The sequence below is a fragment of the Lutjanus erythropterus genome, chromosome 17 (assembly GCF_056507025.1).
Source record: "Lutjanus erythropterus isolate fLutEry1 chromosome 17, fLutEry1.hap2, whole genome shotgun sequence".
Lineage (NCBI taxonomy): Eukaryota > Metazoa > Chordata > Actinopteri > Lutjaniformes > Lutjanidae > Lutjanus > Lutjanus erythropterus.
The window spans coordinates 30,164,383-30,183,079 of NC_139333.1; the positions used below are offsets into that span (position 1 = coordinate 30,164,383).

The 18,697-nt window shown below is 38.6% G+C and overlaps 2 protein-coding genes across 2 annotated transcripts in view; one reads left to right on the plus strand and one right to left on the minus strand.

Moving 5' to 3' along the window:
• Positions 1-8,961, minus strand: part of LOC146312467 (rho GTPase-activating protein 23-like) — an 85,775-nt gene extending 76,814 nt beyond the window's left edge. Inside the window, exon 1 of the mRNA XM_084741546.1 lies at positions 8,439-8,961. Within this exon, the coding sequence (XP_084597672.1) occupies positions 8,439-8,447 (9 nt within the window). The 5' untranslated portion in view covers positions 8,448-8,961. The remainder of the gene's footprint in view (positions 1-8,438) is intronic.
• A 4,070-nt stretch (positions 8,962-13,031) lies between these two features.
• LOC146312468 (uncharacterized) lies at positions 13,032-18,471 on the plus strand. Its single transcript, XM_084740458.1, has 3 exons — positions 13,032-13,358; positions 14,227-14,610; positions 16,407-18,471. The coding sequence occupies exons 2-3, from the start codon at positions 14,424-14,426 to the stop codon at positions 17,672-17,674; spliced, it is 1,455 nt and encodes a 484-aa protein (XP_084596584.1). The 5' UTR covers positions 13,032-13,358; positions 14,227-14,423; the 3' UTR covers positions 17,675-18,471.
• The last annotated feature ends 226 nt before the right edge of the window (positions 18,472-18,697 follow it).

Below are 18,697 nucleotides of genomic sequence, written 5' to 3' on the forward strand. Positions count from 1 at the left end.
TAATGGAAAATATTCTTTGGAAACAGGTTGTTCACTATCATGGTTCATGATACAGTTGTGCAACAATAGTGGCAAAGATAGTGACATCTAGGGTTGAGCAATGTCTGTTGAATTGGCATATGAGGATGTCAACAAAGAAATATCACAAAGGATGATGGTATCATTGTAGGGGTCTAAAAGGGTCTTTAACTATCCACCATGTCTGGAACTTAGTCATGTAAATAAAATAATAAGCACGATATGAAGACATAGTGCAATTCTGTTGAACTCTATGGCAGCTCTGAGGGGACACACTATCTCAGATACAGCAGGCTTTTAAATCATGATGTTACAATGGTGGAGGTCTCAGTGGCCAATGACTGTCAGCCATCATGCCAGATGATGACATCATCCATCGGTCAAACCAAAGTGGCAACATGAAACAAAAATCACCCAATCAGAGCGCAGAGTATGGAAATTACATGCACATCACTTAAAACAGCTGGAAATTACACTCGGGGGAAGCAGGAGGCATCCCAGGAGGACGAAAGACGGTTGGCCGAACACCTCGTCTGCACGAAATACATTTCGGCTGTGTTTTTTAGTCTCAAGTCTTTTTTTCCCGTGTTCTGTGCTCAGAACTTGCTGTGTATTGAACTATAGAAACAACAGCAGTACTACCTGAACACATCCTGAAGCTGCTTTCACCATGCATCCATCCAGTCACCTTCACCAACAGTCAGTGTGCATTTATTTTAACCATGATCCAATCTTTCTATAACCTCCACTCTGTAGCTTTAGACATAACCTTTGATGGTGTTTGAAGCCACTTTGGAGGGCCTTTAACTTGAATTTGTTATATGTAATGTAACATTTTGATCAGACCTGATTGCTTATTTGGTTATTCAGTAGTAGGATTATAGAGTTACACAATGTCGGATACAGTTCATAAAAGTGTCTGTCCGAAAACACAAACATGCCCTCTGTCCATCCTCCTTCTTATCGTCTTTGTGTCCTCTGTCACTGTGCCCGTCCCTCGGCTGGGTGAGTGTGTGAGGGCAGTGTACTGAGTGAAATCCACATGTAAGGACACACACTGGCCATTAGAGCACAAGTGGCCAGTGCAGTGCGCCTGAGAGAGAAGATATAAAGGAGAAGTCCTCGGAGAGGCCCGGAGGCTTCAGACAGCAGAGCTGCTGAGCTGGACTCGCTGCAGAGGACATGTCAGCTCAGTCTGAGTCACTTCAGTGAGTCACAGAGTAAAACTCATGTATGTGGACTGAAGCTCACACAGACCTCTGTGCTGTTCACATAGAATGCAGGATATGTATTTATAAACCTTTATCTCGTGCACTCTCATTTTCAGCTGCACCACAGTTCACACCACAGTTTGACACAGATGAGCTGCTGATACTGATGGTTTTGGATTGATGGTGCCTTTCTCTTGGAGCGATCATTAATACTATTATATTTTCTACTATTATATTTTCATACTTAGAATTTGTTGCAGTGTTTCCTTCATTGATAGTAAAGTGAAACAATGAATGTTGTGCAGAACCAGCTGGGAAGTCGTCCTTAGAAACTATATGGAAAAGGACAGGCACTTTCAAAAAATACTTCTCAGGTGATTGTATGGACCATCTGTCTATCACATCTAACATGGGCTAACTTCTTTGCTCTTCTTTAAATGAAGAAATACTCTCCAGTTCTGATATAATTGTTGCTATCACAGTATCTATGCTAACCTCTTCAGGAGCTGCCGTTGTTTGTTCGATACGAGTCGCCTCCATGGACTTTTCTAACTATTGTCACACCTAAAACCATGGCTGTAACTGCCAGTAGTCCCTCCTAGGATGCTGATTAGAGGTAACCACTTTTGATGCAGATGAATTTGGTGGTGATCTTGTCATCTCACAAATCCAACCACCTTGCAAGGTAAATAAACAGCTAGCACATGGCTCTATTTTATTTAGAGGATAGCTAATGGTATTGTTAAATGATTTGTGTGTCTTTATGCATATCAGGTATACGTGGACTAAGATGGGCTGTAGCGCATGTTTATAGTCTACCTATGCATTCAACGTAGGCTGGTCTGTTGTGCTGGTTCTCTGCATATACACTCATCTTGTGCAAACAAATCAATTATCAATGATTTTGGAAACATGGGAACAGATTGTATGGACTGAAAATTGACTAAGCTCAGGGCTTAAAGCAGCCAGTGTGAAAAGGGGCTAAAAGATTGGAGGATTAGTCAAGGAATACTCTAAAACATTTAAATGAGTTGCTGTATGAACTGACATTTCACCCAGGGCTAGAGGACGGGCAGTGTGAATCATATAGCCCTGGGTTAACAATGTGAGTATGAAAAGAGGCTAAATTATCCCAGGGTCAACTCTTAACCCAGGGCTAAGGATAGCCTTGGTCTAAGAGTATGCACTGTGAAAAGCCTTATATGAGTTTAAAGCTGCAAAACAACCCACGGCTGCAGCCACACTAGAACTAGAGATTCAATGACTCCCCTCATCTCAGCCAAAATAGACAGTGAACATGATCTGTTGACAGTCATATCAACATCATTCCAGAAACATGACAACTTTTGTTCCAATTTCACTGCCTATATCTGCACAATATGCCACAGAAGTGACAAAATCGGGTCATGGACAGTATTTTTCCAGGGTCCTCTTTTTCTTTCTCTTTCTGAACTAGGGTAAACAAAAATCACAGACAGCTTTTTGATTACAGCCCTTCACTTCTCTTCATAAACTCGATGTAGCAGCACTGCAGTAGCAATGCAGTCTGTGTGACCCACATGGGTGCGAGCCCCAGCAGTTGAGCGAGGTAGCCGTCACACACAGGTACACACAAGAGGTGCGGCCCAGACACAAAGGTTTCATACAACTTTCCATCACGCCTGAGGCTCCACCTCTCAACTTGTATTATCCAATGATTATACAGGCCTCTGTGTGAGGACTTCCCTATCATCCAATGATCATTTTAGCTGAAGAATATTTACCACCTCGCCTCTCCACCATCCACTGATTGGCTGTTTATTAATACAGCTTTATCTCTATACGTCCCTTTAATCAGTGGCAGTAAAAAAATCTCCACAACCCCTGTAAACACACTTTGATGTGGAAAATTGATTCTCTTCAGACACAGACATGACATTGATATAGATTTTCTCATCTCCAGCTCCTTTAATATTTTAATACAACTTTAATACTACTTGTATTATTAATATTAATTACATTTTGTCTTGTGTATTTAGATGGAATCAGATCAATAAATGTCATTTAAAGTAAAGTAAAGGTTAAAGTCTTCCCATAGTCAACCAAGACTAAATATTTAATCAGCCAAAAGTGCACTACATGAGTCATATTGTAATAAAAGTATAATATAATTGTGGTGTATTAGTCTAGTCTAGTTTCACATATTGTTGTAAAGTTCATCAGTTTGTGTTTGTCTGTCCACAAGAGCAAGAGCAGGATATCCTGACGTTTCCACACACACAAATGCTCAACCTCCAAAAACACAATGCACCTTTCACACTCAGGCTGACTACATAGTTTCTCCATTATCCTGCTGGCTGGGCAGAATGACTCGTTCCACCCTAACACACACCACTCAACGCCTGCTCTATCTTAAAGGATCAACTGTCCTCTATATACTATAAAGAGCTCACAGACCTCCCATGCTCTCTTTTTCTTACTGTCTATCTGTCACCAACTATGAAAAGACCATACAGTGTGTCCCACAGTCTTCACATACACACACGCATAACACGGACAGAATAAACAGCATCACTTGAGCCGATTGGCTAAAAATACACAACCTTCCTTTCTCTCACAGAGATGCCCTCTCCCTCATAGAGACGAGCCCAAAATACTCCCCTCTTCATTTCACTGGGTTTTGTTGCACTTGGTACACTGCAGTCCCTCCACTGAAAGCCCCAAACACACACTGTTCCAGTAGATCTTCTTCCCTTTTTAACCACAAGTCTTTTTGGTCATTTTTATCCCCCTAAAAATCTTTGGATAAAACTAGAGTAAGACTATGGCAAAAAGTCACCAAGACACCACAGATCCCCCTACTGGCCCAAAAGAAATGACTGTCTCAGAGGTGGTCACATAAAGGAGATCCTCACAGCAAAGGAAATCATATGTTAAAGCTGTCGCACACAAAACTGTCACAATTGTGACAAAGGTATGTAATTGAGGCAGGATGTTTGTTTTTTTTTTCGTTTAACAATAAATTTTATTGCACAAAATGACCCTAAAACGGTAAACTTTCACTAATAATTATATATAATAATATAATAATAATAATAATAAAACACAAATAGAGCAAAAATATGTTAAACCTGAATTAATTGATCAAATATAAATAAAAAGATGCGTATAAAGCTAACAAATAAACACAAACTGAATTGTGTTCTGTTAAAAAAGAAAGTTTTCATATCACACTCATATCAGACAACATATATTATGATATAGTTATAGACTGATATTGCTATGAAAGGCAAATATCGGCCCAATATATCAGTTGTCCAGTATATCGGTCTAGCCCTACTTTATATGTATTATAGGCCATGTAATGATGTCACAGAATATGCAATATGTTGCTGTAGAAATAAAGCTGTGATTGATGATGGCAAGCCTAATTTCAACCAATAATATCATGATAACCACCCATAAATCAACCTTCGACTTTTTTAAGATTCCTTAGTAAGCAACAGCATGGTATGCTGGGTTATGACACGCACACTTTTCAATGTCCCAGTTAAATTCCTCCCAGCATTATGTAGCATTTGTTTTACTCGGAAATGCGTCATGATACTGAAGCTAGGGACTCAAGGAACACTGTTTCATCTGGACTTCCAAGGTCCAGACCAGGATGGATTCATATATACTTGATGTTCTCCAGAGAGTGTGAATTGTTGGTTGCAAATATCAGTTGTTGGTACTTTAATTTGGTAATATCTGTTTGGACAGTTTGTTCAGTCATTTAAATTACAATAAACACTTTACTGGGCGACTTTAGTGGTTCACCATTTGTTATTGTAGCACTCTCTGCTTTACTCTGTGATACTCTGTGAACAAATGCTGAGGTCACGAGACTTTTGACAACCTGGTAATTTTTCATCACAGCTGAACCCAAAAGAAAGACGGCTAACACTAGCTACTGTCAGCCAGTGTCAGTGTCAACGCCCCCCTGTTGTGGTATTTCCAACCTCCAAAATGAAAAATTTTCTCTGAATTCATGATGTGAATTGTGACGTGTTTGGTGACATTTTCAGAAATGGCAGGTCAAGACACTATAATTTTAGTAGTGTGTTTTTCTTTGTATATCCAGAGGAAAATGTTGATATTTTCAAGGGCCTCATCTTTTCATTATGCCTCTGTATTTCCTGCATCATGTTACCTGCTTGCTAAGTTGTTAGTCTCAGTGGATTCTAGATGCCAGAGGTTTTGGCACCCATGCCTTTTAGCAGCAATGATCTCACAACTTAACCACTTGAATGCCAAGCATATCACGTACACGACTTCTCATGATGCAACCACAAGCTCAGGAGATCCACAAAGTTAGCTGATATTAGCTCCCAGGTTCTTAGTTGAACACCAACTTCAGCTCCTACGTGTTGAACTTGTTGGGCTTGTTGAAAATGTTTCAGTGTCAGTATTCTGTAGAGTATGACTTAGTACTGTCCTGCAGAAGTGTTTCTCCCAGCAACACTGTCTCTCAGTCAGCTGATGCCACAGGAAACACACACTCAGAAGCTAGATGTTCAGACAATGTTGCCACTAATATGTCCAAATATTGTCTTTGAAAAATGTAAAAAAAAATGCAGTATCTTTGTATTTCCTCACACACTAAGTTCAGTACGACTTTAAAGCTCTTAAGATTTCAGTCTTTGTTGCGCGTTAGTGGTCGATAATGACAATCAAATTTGAAACTAACCAAATCATGGCAAAGTAATTGCTACACAGACACACTGGGGCCCTCAGGGACACTGAGGGTCCAGCCTCCTGGCGCAGTTTCCCGCTTCACCCACTGGGTAATCCAGCCTTGGATCCATGCACATAATGTTATATAATTTCTCACTAATGATGTACTTCAAACTCTCAGAAATGTGAAGACTTGTCTTTCACTATGGACTGCATTGTTCATTCAAGCATGTACCTTTAAACTGAATAATGTGGGTTGTTTTTATTTTCATGCTTTATATGCAGCATTTGTTCATATTTGACACATTTTCTTAATTCGAGTTTAATAGATACATAACTTTTGCTATGTGTGTTTTTCTTAAATTGAGTTATTTATAATTATTCAAAGAATCAGTGAAAGTTTGCTGTTTCAGTGCCCTGATATCCATTTGAACAGTAAGATTTATTGTTAAACAGCAAAATAACCTGCCTGAGGTACATATCTTTGTCAGTGTAAACCAATTTTGAGAGATTGCAAAAACTTGTGTTATTTATTTTGTATCCTGTATATCAGACGATATATTAATATTCATAATCATATTGGCATCGGCCCCAAAAGTCCAGGCCCTACATGTAACTTGTTTTGAGTGCTCACTCCATGTCACACACTAGGTGCCTGCATGTTTCTTGATAGTGTGAGAGGAAGTAAAAGCGAGACAAAGAGAGGACAAAGGGCATGTTCTGGTTGATGAAAACTTAAGGTGGACTCTGCTGGAGTCTCCCTCTCTTTCTGTAATATTCAATTTTGTTTATTCAAAAGAGTTGGCAAAAGTACACACATTCTCTACTCAAGTAGAAGTACAGATACATGTGTAACAAAAGTCTTTGATAAAAGTAGAAGTACTGATTCAACTTCTTTACTGCAGTAAAAGTGAAAAAGTTCAGGCTCTGAAATGTACTCAAAGTGTAAAAGTAAAAAGTTGCTCTCTGGAGAACATTTCTACTGATTGTTTCTGTGCAAAGCTGACTGAACCTCAACTTTTCACAATGGTCTGGTCTCTCTCATCTTGTTATGTGTTTTACGTTATTTTTATCTTGTCTTGTTACGTCTTTCACCTCACTTTCATCTTGTTGAGTGTTATGTAGTTCTGTAGTTTTCATCTTGTTATGCCATTGTTGTTACATCTTTTCTATAATTTTTGTCTTAATACATCAAATCTGTCATGTTACTTGTTATGTATTGTTATGTCATTTTCATCTTGTTATGTCGTAGTCGTCTCATCACGTCTTTTGAGTCATTTTCATCTTGTTACGTTGTTGCCGCCTTGTTACATCTTTTACATAATTTTTCGTTATGTATCTTTTATGTCATTTTCGCATTTGTATGTCATTGCCGTCTTGTCATGTCTTTTACATCATGTCGTTTTCATCTTGTCATTGTCATCTTTTTACGTCTTTTGTGTCAATTTCATTTTGTTACTTAATAATTTTTGGCTTGTTATGTCATTTTCGTCTTGTTACATATTTTACCACATTTTTGCCTTTTCACGTATTATTACTTTGTTTTCGTTATCATATTATAACAAATGTATTGTATTTGTATATTTATATATTGTAATGTATTGTATTATGTATTTTACGCCATAACCATCTTGTTACGTTGTATTCGTTGTGTTATATCTTTTACGTCATTTACACCTTTGTATGACATTGTCTTGTCACGTCTGTTACATCATTTTTGCCTTGTTATTTATTGTTATGTTGTTTTTGTCTTGTATGTCATTATAATCTTGTTATGCCTTTTACGTCACTGCAGTTTTGTTATGTATTGTTATGTCACTGTCGCCTTGTTTACATATTTTGCATAATTTTCATCTTGTTATGTTGTTGCGTGTTGTCACGACGTTTATTTCATTTTTGTCTAATCATGTCGTATTCGTTTTGTTATATCATTTATGTAATTTTGTTATGTATTGTTACATCATTGTCATCTTGTAACATCTTCAGTGTAATTTTTGTTATATCATATTTGTTTTGTTACATCTTTGACGTAATTTACATCTTGTTTTGCACTGTTACATCATTTTCGTCTTATGTCTTACACCTTTTACATTATTTTCATTTTGTTATGCTGTTTCCATCATTTTCATCTTACATTCTTTTCGTGTTGTCCTGTCTTTTACACTGTTTTCTTCTTGTTATGTCCTTATGTCCTATGTTGTTTCTGTCTTATACATTTTTTTTTAACATTGGTTTCATCTTGCATTAACACTGAAGAAATGAGTCTGTTTGGAAAATGTAAGGAGTAGAAAGTACAGATATTTGTGTTCAAATGTAGGGAGTAAAAGTAAAAAGTTGACAGACAAAGAAATACTCAATTTCAGTACAAATACCTCCAAACTCTACTTAGGTACAGCAGAAAAGTATTTGTACATAGTTACTTCTGACCTCTGGCATTCTAATACATATGCAAAAGCATGCAGCCGTTTGATATACTGACGAGTGTGTGTGTGTTTGTGTGTGTGTTCTCCTCACCTGGGCCATGGTGCTCAGTTCCAGGTCCTCAGCATGGCTTGTGAAACCTCAGGTTGCTTCTCGGTAGATGATGTTGGGGTTGTGATGATGAAGGGGTGTGGTGGGAGTTCACTTCACACACACGGCTTGTATCACTCGTGTTGCTGGTGTGTTGCAAACCCACACACTCATTCACTCACACACCACCACCTCCTCCTCCTCCTCCTCCTCCTCCTCCTCCTGTGTGACAGCACCGTCCTCTGAAACGCTCGCTCTTTGAATTACAATACTCCTCCTCTTTCTTTTTCTCCCCCTTTCTTCTCACTCTCTTCTTCCTGACCACAACCTGTGTGCAATCCCCTATATTTTTTCCTTGCCACTGACACAGAAGGAGAGAATCAGTCGGAGTATCCCTTTATTTCTGTCCTCCACGCTCCTGTCTTCCCTGCTCCAGTATGTGGTTGGTTGTAATCTGGGCTCACACCGCTCACTGCCTCTCCTTTTCCTCCTCCTCTCGCTTGCTCTGCTCTGCTCTCTCTGCCTCTCAGCTGCTCCCCCTCCTCCTCCTCCTTCCTCTAAAACCTTTTCCCTCCCTCACTGTACACAGCATTAGTGAGAGACAGAGGGAAGGGGAGGGTGCAGGGATCAGAGGGATAGAGTATGTGTGTCTGTGTGTACCATGTGACCTGATGGTGTAGTAGGATTCCCCCAGCAGCTGTCGCACTCATTCCTTCATAGTGCTTCACTATGAAGCTTCATACACCTCCACTGATGACAGTGTTGGTAAACTGTCAATGGATCAGGGACACTTCACACCAGATGAGTCCCTGCTGCAAAGTGAAGGGCTTTATTGTCATTTCCTGCAGGTCTCACGCAGTGTAAAATGTCTGAGGGAACAGTGTGGGGAAATTTGTGCAGAAGAGCAGACAAACTTATAGTTGCACTTTTCACAATAAAAGTGGATCAAATAATTATGTGTTATTAGAAAGGGGACACTCATAGTGACAAACCCACAGAGAACTTGAAGAGGTCACGCGATCAAGAGCAGATCTCCACCAGACAACTTGAAAGGAATATTTGGATGCTACCTCTTTGTAATTACCAGTATTTTTGTTAATACCTGTAATTTAATTACATAATTCTCCTCAGTAACTGTCACACACTACAACAATTACATCCCTTATTTTGTAATTCATTTACATACAACAAGTTACATGTGAGTAGTTAATTTCAGTGGTGGCAAAAGTACGCACATTGTTTACTCTAGCAGAAGCACAGATACTTCTGAAAAAAAAAAAAAAAAATAGACCCTGGCAAAGGTAGAAGTACTTTTAGTACTTTTTTACATCTTTTATATTGTTTTTATCTTGTTACATCTTTTAGGTTATTTTTGTCTTGCAACTTTTTATAAGTCGTTTTTGTCTTTTGTGGTGTTTTTCGTCCTCTTGTGTCTTCTGGGTCATATTCGTCTTGATATGTCTTTGAAATTGTTTTTGTTCTGTTATGTTTTTTATGTTGCTTTCAGCTTGTTATAATTTTTAGGTGATTTTCTCCTTGTTACATCTATTAAGTTGTTTTTCACCTTTTTATGTCTTTTAGGTAATTTTCACCACATTATGTCATTATGTCATGTTGTTATGTCTTTTATCTTGTTTTCTGTCCTGTTATGTCTTTCAGATCTTTGTCATCTTGTTACGTCTTTTAAGTTATTTTTGTCCTCTTAATACTTTATGTTGTTTTTCGTCCTGTTTTGTCTTTTAGGTCATTTTCGTCTTGATACGTCTTTTATATCCTTTTCATCTTATTATGTCTTTTATGCCATTTTTCTTCCTGTCGTGTCAGTGCACTGCTGGAACCACCGAGGAATCATCTTTTCTGTGTTATTGTTCCATCCATTAAAGTTGAAATCAGTCTTGATGTTGGGAAAGTTGCAAGTGATGATGCAAAATAAAAATCATCAGTAATTTCCCTCAGAAGCATTAAAACAATGCTGTTTTGAAAATATGAAGGGTACAAAGTACAGATATTTGTCCACACACAACAAGAGAAGAAACAATCAGACAGGTTCATCCAAATTATCTGACCCACTTTGTTTGGAGGTAAAACTGACAGTGAGTGCACCTGAAATAATTAATCAGTACACAGGAGAACTTTATGTACAGCTATGGTAGGTAAGGCAAGTTCAAACCTGAAGCAGGAAGTGGGTCTGTAAACTGTGACTGAAGTTAACAAAGTACAGTTTCTGATCATGATTTGATGCGTTCTGTCATTCAAAGAAGTCTGGCTGGTCTGGGGGTTTGTTTACAACCTGTCTGACAACCTGCTCATGTTCCTTGCCCTGTCTGACTTCTTCTTAGTGATGCTGCTGTATTCCTAGATCTCAGCTATTAACTTGGTTACCGAGGCAGCTGGATTTGTGAGATCACAAAAGCCAATCAGCATCCTAGGAGGGACTACTGGCAGCTACAGGCACAGGTTTAGGTGTGACAACAGCGAGAAGCATCCATGAAAGCGTTGATTTCATTGGTTGAAGTTATACCATGTTAGACATGATAGACAGATGTTTCATCCAATTACCTGCCAATTGTTTTTTGAAAGTGCGTGCCCTTTTCTAAACAGTTTCTCAGATCGACTTCCCGGATGGTTCTGTGTAACGAACCATCTGGCGTGTCAGGTTAGAGTTTGGTATCTTATTTTGTGAATTTCATGTCATCATCTACAGGCAGATGTCACCTGTAACAACAAAAGCTATCAGATAAAAATCAATGACAACAACAACAGAGCATCCTCTTTTCTTATCTCATCCTTATTAGATAAACCCAAAATTAACTTTTCTTCAAATTAGAGCTCAGAAACCAGCTGAGACAGATTTGTAATGTCTCATCACGGTGGGGAAATCTTTTAAAAAGCATTTAGACCATGTAACACCATAGCCCTATACTAAAATCAAGGATACCATTACCAACAGTAGCATTGCTGCTGCTACAAATGAGTCAAAGCTGTGCACCTTTGTGAAAATCTGATCAAAAAGTTGCACAGAATTCTGCCCAAAGGTTTCCTACTGATGACCAGAGAAGTATTGATGAGTTGTTCAATAACTATGTGATCAATATAGGGTTGTTCCAACATCAATACCAGTATGATGCAGTCTAAAATGCTGGATTAGGTGGATTAGTGAGTATGTGAGTCTATGCATTGATGTGACATTAAAAAAAAAAGATGCTCAGAATTGATATTGAGAGGGAAAAAAATGGTATTTGACCATTTTTAAATCAATAAGACTATATTATATCAAAGAGAGGCCATGTATATTGACTGGATTAGACCTGACTTTTAATACTGAGAAGTAAAAGCAACCGACAGAAATCCCAGAATGTTGACATATTTGAAACATGTTCCCCTTTGTGTAATTTAATAGAAACACACACACTCAAGAAACCCAGTAACACACACATGTAGAGTCATTCTATCCTTGAGGAATGAGGAAAAGGACATCCTGTGGTGCTTCCCCTGAGCTGTATAGCTGGAAACTCCCACCCCACAACAACAGGAACGGGCAGGCTGGCCCGCCACAGCGGCCCACTGTTCTCCACTTCACAAATCACTCTTATTACTCCTGTTTGCACAGTAGTTCAGTGTTCACAGACACGTGGCCTGGGAAACAAACATTCACCAGAGTTATGTAATTTATTGCTTTTCTGCTTATTTCTGCAGATTATTGCCTCTGGACAGTGAACGCATCTTTAAAATTTAATATTACTCCGTTTAACAGGGGCGTATTAAGCAACGTGTGCGTACCAGTCCAGTGGTATACAGAACACAGAGTAATCCCAGATACTTCAAACAGGCTGTGAAGACTTTACAATGAAAGGTGAACAGCACCATCTGGTGCGCAATATGCTGCATATACATGGATTGAATACACAGATTCATGGAGCTACAGTCAAACTAAGAATAGAATAAATTTGTGACATTTTGAGCCACGGGTTTAAAAACAAGCATTGTAATCATCATACATAAGAGATGATAAGATAATTACAGATGATGGTTTTGTTTGGAAAGTTTTACATTTAGATGTGGGTGAGTATAATACAATACTAATATGGAAGCCCATTTCTGTCAGTTTAAAAAGAAAAATGTCCCCATGGTAAGTCATAGGATAAAAAGTCAAAATTACGACAAGAAGTCAAAATTATGATATAAAAAGTCTTTTTTATGAGATAAGAAGTCAAAACTATGAGACAAAATTCATAATTATGAGATATAAAATAATAATTGAGATAAAAAGTCAACATAATGAGATAAAAAGTCTAAATTGAGAATAAGTCTTAGTTATGAGATTAAAAGTCATTATAATGAAATAAAAAGTCGAAATTATGAGATAAAAAAAAGTCATAATTACATAATAATAATAATAATAATAACAGTGTTGGTCTGCTCAGTATTTTGGTCGTCACCTGTCGTTGAGGATTCAGTACAAAGAAAAGTGTGATAAAGTTGAACATTAGGTGGCGCTATTGTTATCGGTACAATGGATAGCAACCGAAGAAGGAGCCACACTCCACTCCAGTAGGTGGTGGTGATGCGAAGAGGAAGAAGAAGAACCGTAGAAGAACCGTAGAAGAAGAAGCTGGCACAGGTCAGCTATGTTTTTAGCATTGCTTGTGACTCGTTAAGTTGACCGTGGGCAGTGAATTAACGGAACCTTACAGCTGGATAGTTAGCTGTGAGGCTTGTACTGGTCGGAACGCCAGCTGCACATTAATAAAGTAAAACTGGCAGTTAACAGGTTGTGTTATAAATGTATTTAGCAGGTTGTTTCTCTCACAAGCTCCTGTTTGTGAACTGACAGCTTAGCTAGCTAGCCTTCCCGAGCTAAAGCTAACTGCGCTGCTTCTGTAGTGAGTGGCTGAAAAGAAAACGAGTGACACCGTCAGCAGGGTAAGAACTTACATTACATTTAGCTGTTGTTATGACTGACAGCACATAAAAACAGCTGGTTGAGCTGACATTAGCTTAGCTGTTTGGTGTAGCGGAAATACCTCCTGTGTGTAGCTACTGATCGTGTAAACCGCTGACTACAACAAACTTGGTTAAAAGTTCTCACACTTTTGTTATCATGTGTGCAACTTCAAGTACAGAAGCTACAGACAACAGCATGGATGTGTAATGGCACTGTTGTTGAAGCAACAGACAAAGTGTAAACACGTGAACCATAATATGTTTCTAAAATACGTGTATGAAAGATTACACAATAGCAACCAAAATAATAATAGAGTAAAGTATTTCATGTATTTTTTGGTATTTTTTGAAACAGCACTTTTTCCACTACCTGAAAACTGATAAATTTACCACAAGTAATCCTTAATCTACATTAGACTTAGCTGTTGTCTCTTAAAGGGATAGTTCACCCAAAAATAAAAATTAAGTCATTATCAACTCACCTTCATGCTGATTGAAGGTCAGGTTTAGTTTTTCAGTCCACAAAACACTGCTGGAGTTTCACAGGAAAACGGTGCCACAGAATCTCCCAAACAATAGAAGTGAATGATGACCAGTTTTCAAACGTAATAAAATAAACAACTGCTCATCTGGTCATCTATCCAAGTCTCCAAAAGCCCTGACACGCTGTTCACTTGTGCGCTCACCGTCACAACACACTCACCCAGTTAAGACAGTGTGCACATGCATGTGAACAAGCTAAAGAAGAAGTAAATCAAAGGCACTTATGAATGCTGTACTTATTCTTGTACAATTTTTGCCTTCAGATTTGAATGAGTTCTCTTTCTCTTGTAAAAATATCTTTCAGATCTCCAGTTCACTCTCCTGATTCTTGTGGCTGAATCTCCTGCCAGTAGAACAACATGATGTGTTTGCAGACATGGCCAGAGCGAGGTGGGATCTGAGGAGCTGTGGATCAATCCGAAGTGACAAGGAGGCTCAACTGCTCATGTCTACTCAATAAACACCCCCGTCCTTCGACTGGACCGTGGAGACCACCTCAGCATGGTGAAGTCAGCGACGATGGAGCTGCTGAGAGCACTCGTCAGTGAGTGTTTGTCTGCAGCCGCTCAAGAGATCTTCAAGATCGTAGAGAGAACTATTATAGAGTATGAAGAGGAAATGTCCTGCTCTAAGTGGGTGGTGGACAGCCACCGCAGACTGCTGGATGTTGCCAAATCACACAGTGAAGGTCAGTTTATCATAAGTTTGCTTTCTATGAAGGAAATCATGGCATTATATCAAATTATAAAAACACATAAAAACAAAACTAAAGTTTTTCCAGAGGTCAGTGATTTACTGGTGTGCAGCTCACTAATATTCACAGGCTAACTTTGGATTAGAAAAGTACATTTTCCAGTCTTTGATTTGCTCTGCGATGCATCATTCCTGAATGGAATTCAAGAAGACTCCAGATGTGTTAGAGATGCTGTCAATTAAAGCTGCAAGAGATGGTAAAAAAAAAAAGTCATGTTGTGATTATTTTGACTGAAATTGCCACTGCGATATGCAATACGATTAGAGGGAATGGTCATTTTTGCCTCATAATTTTCCACTATAAGAAAAAACAAAATCATGATGATGAGACATTTGAAAACATGTTTTCTAGGGCTACAGCTAATTATTATTTTCATAGTAAATTAATTGGTGAATTATTTTCTAAGATTTGAATTGCCTAAAGAACGTCAGAAAATGGTTAAAAATGTTGATCAGTGTTTCCCAAAGCCAAAGATGGCATCCTCAAATGTCTTGTTTTGTCCACAACTCAAAACATTCAATGTACCATCAGAATCTTAACTTTTTTTTCTTAAAAAAACACTCAAATTGATTAATTGATTAGAAAAATAGTTGGTGAATAATTTGATAACTGATTACTAATCAATTAATTGTCACAGCTCTATTGTTTTCTTGCAAATGGAGAACATTTGAAGATTTGCAGGCCAGAGCATCATCAGAGCACTACAGGACTTCACTATAATGATGTTTTCCTTTATCAAAAAATTGCAAATGTGATTTCTATTGATTAGTTGTTGCTCCTGGCCAACTTGCAATTTCAATTAAATTGTGATTAATTGTGCGGTTTATTGTCAATAAAACATGACTCTTCTGTAACTCTGGTAATTTCTGATAAGTAGTTTAAAGCTATGGAATATGACTCTCATCCATCCTGCTGTGAATGTTTGCCTAAATGTCCTTGATCGCCATTTTATTTTCTAAATGTTAACTCGTTTCTCCTGTCACCCTAAATGACAGCAAATCTAATCTAAAACCGTTATTGGCTTATGTTAAATATCTGTGATGTTGTTACTAGGGATGTAATGATACCAAAAACTCATGGTACAATAATACCATGATAAAAAAGTCTCTCATACCATATTTATTGCAATTTTAAAAAAGAAAAACAAAGGAAATCGACAACTTGGAAGAAAGACCTTTATTAGATAATAAATCTGACGTGTTTGTTAAAAAAATATTTTTCCTTTTAACTTAAAGTTACTGTGAGGAGTTTGTACTGGTTATGAAACAGTTTATTACTGCCTCCATATGACCTACATAAGTTAACAAGATCATCCGTGAGAAGATCGTCTATTTCTGTATATTTATTCTTAATTCCTGCCCCCTGGTCAGATTCTCATTGAAATCAAGTGACAAAAACCTGTGTTTACATTTTCCAAGTTACAGTTAAAATGAGGCAGGAAGAGAATTTTGTTTGGATAATTTTATTTTATAACATTGATTAATATCTTTTCTTGTGAAGTGCCTGGTGCAATCTGAACACTGGTATTGTCACAACATTATTAACTGTGGGAAAATTTCCTCACAGTGGGATCCCTACTTCAGAGATGAAAGCTGCTCTGGTAAAAAATAGACCTGATCCATAAAGATAGCAGAGCAAGGAAAAGAGTCATGTCCGTGTTCATGTTATTGTTTCATTCATTTAAGTCGTGAAAGTCTGTGAAATAAATGTTGTCCTCTCCTGTGCTTCAGACCCACTCCAGATGTGTGCCACAGATGTGAAGCTGCAGTCTGGTCCACAGCAGCCTGCTGCCAGTGTGAATGTCAGTGTGTGCTGGGAACCAGAAAACACCACAACAGAGCAAAGAGACCCCTGTCCCAACGTGAACAACACACATCCTGACTCCTCTCCTGCCAGTGAACATGATCTGAACGACCGGGAGATCCTGGTCGATATCGAGGAAGAAGACGATGTGAAGCAGGAGTGTGACCTGAACATGCCACTGAAGATCCTCAAAGTGAAGAAACCCTTCAAATGTCCCGTTTGCTTGAGTGGGTTCTCTTCCAAAAAGACAATGGTGCGACATGTCAAAAAACACCCGGAGGACAGATCCTCATCGTATCAGTGTCAGTTCTGTGAGCGCCACTTCTGCCACAAGTCTGACTTCATCATTCACACCAGGACGCACAAAGGCGCCAAACCGTATAAATGCCAAGATTGTGACAAAAGCTTCGAGCAGAGGCACAGTCTGCTTGTTCACAGACAGAAACACACAGTGGAGAAACCATACCACTGTTTCAGTGAAAAGGCGGATGCAGGAATTCACCTGAGATCAGTAACTCCTGAAGAAGAGGAAGATTCAGGAGTTAAGACATTTCCTCTAACTGTCACTCCCTATGATAGAAATGAGTTTGAACAGGAGTCTCTGCAGCCGCTGTGTCTCTACCAGATCCAGACTGTTGCAGACATAGATAAAGACACCTCTGCAGCACTTCCACTTGATCGCATTAAAACGGAGCCAACTGGAGCTGATGGTGGACAGTCAGACAGCACCACAGACGATCAGCCACTCCTTTCAGTGAATCCAGCTGAGCCCAAACATCTCAACATTAAAAATCTCCTTCCAAGAAGACCTTCAGGAAAATCCACCGAGCTCATTGTTCAGTTCGAAGCAGGCACGGCACAGAAACCCTACAAGTGTCCTTGCTGCACCAAATGTTTCTCCTTGACGAAGACTTTAATAAGACACATAAAGATCCACACAGAGGACAAACCATATCAGTGTCAGTTCTGCGGGAGGAACTTCTGTCAGAAGTCAGACCTGGTCAATCATACCAGGATACACACAGGAGAGAGACCATATCAGTGCCAAGAGTGTCACAAATCCTTCGCACAGAAGGGCAACCTGGTGGTTCACATGAGGAAACATACAGGCGAGAGACCGTATCAGTGTCCAGAGTGCAGCTGCAGCTTTGGTCAGAAGTCAACTTTAGACTGTCACATGCTGAGCCACACATAGTTTGGGGTTCTTATCAAAACAATATACGTTTTTCGGTACAGTCACCCCTTTTCCACCAACATGAAGTCAGTTTGGTTCCAGTTCATGCACCTGATTTTGAACCTCTCTGAGAATATTGACCATAAATAAATTTCTTTGGAATCTGAAAAGTTTGTTCCAACTGGAGCCTGAAGTGTAAACTGAAGTGGGCGTGTCAAATGTTGTAGGTCGTTTAGCATCGTGCAACGCCATCCGTTGATGACATTTTTTACGCGCAACCGGTGGAAAAACAGGCTGGTTTTCAAGATAGCACCAAGGTTCCAAATTAATTCTTAGAATAGAGGGCTGAAACTAACGATTATGTTCACTGTCAATCAATCTGTCAATTAGTTTTTCGATTAATTGATTAGTTGTTTGGTCCATAAAATGTCAGAAAATGGTGAAATGGTAATCAGTGTTTCAGTAAGGAAACCAGAAAATATTCACATTTAAGAAGCTTAAATCAGAGAATTATTTCTTAAAAAATAGACTCAAAAAAATTAAGATGCACCATTATTCATTACCGAAAGATCTTGAATTGATGCAGAAAAGTTGACAATTAGAAATTTAGAAACCAGTTAGAAACCAGTCAACATTATCATTGTCTGTATCGATTTTGTAAGACTGGTGAACCAACTGGATGGTGAAATAAGACTGACTTGCTTTGTGTTTATGTTCTAAACTCTAAGCTACTTGTTGAGTTTTGGTGAGAATGGCTGAATGTAATCACCTGCAGATGGATACAATCTGTATGGAAGCATTTATGCTTCTGTGAACTTGAAAGGACCAGAGCCGCACTGTATGTCAGTCATTACAAACACATTTTAAAATAAGCAATTTATAGTGATACATTTAGAAGAAATAAATCATGTATAGAAATCAAAAATCTTGATACATCAAAATGCATCTGTAATCATTTCATCAAGAAATTCCTGCTCCTAGTTCCAAGTATCCTGAATGGAACCAGTTGGAAGAACCAGATTCAGTTTGGTTGAAAAGGGGTTT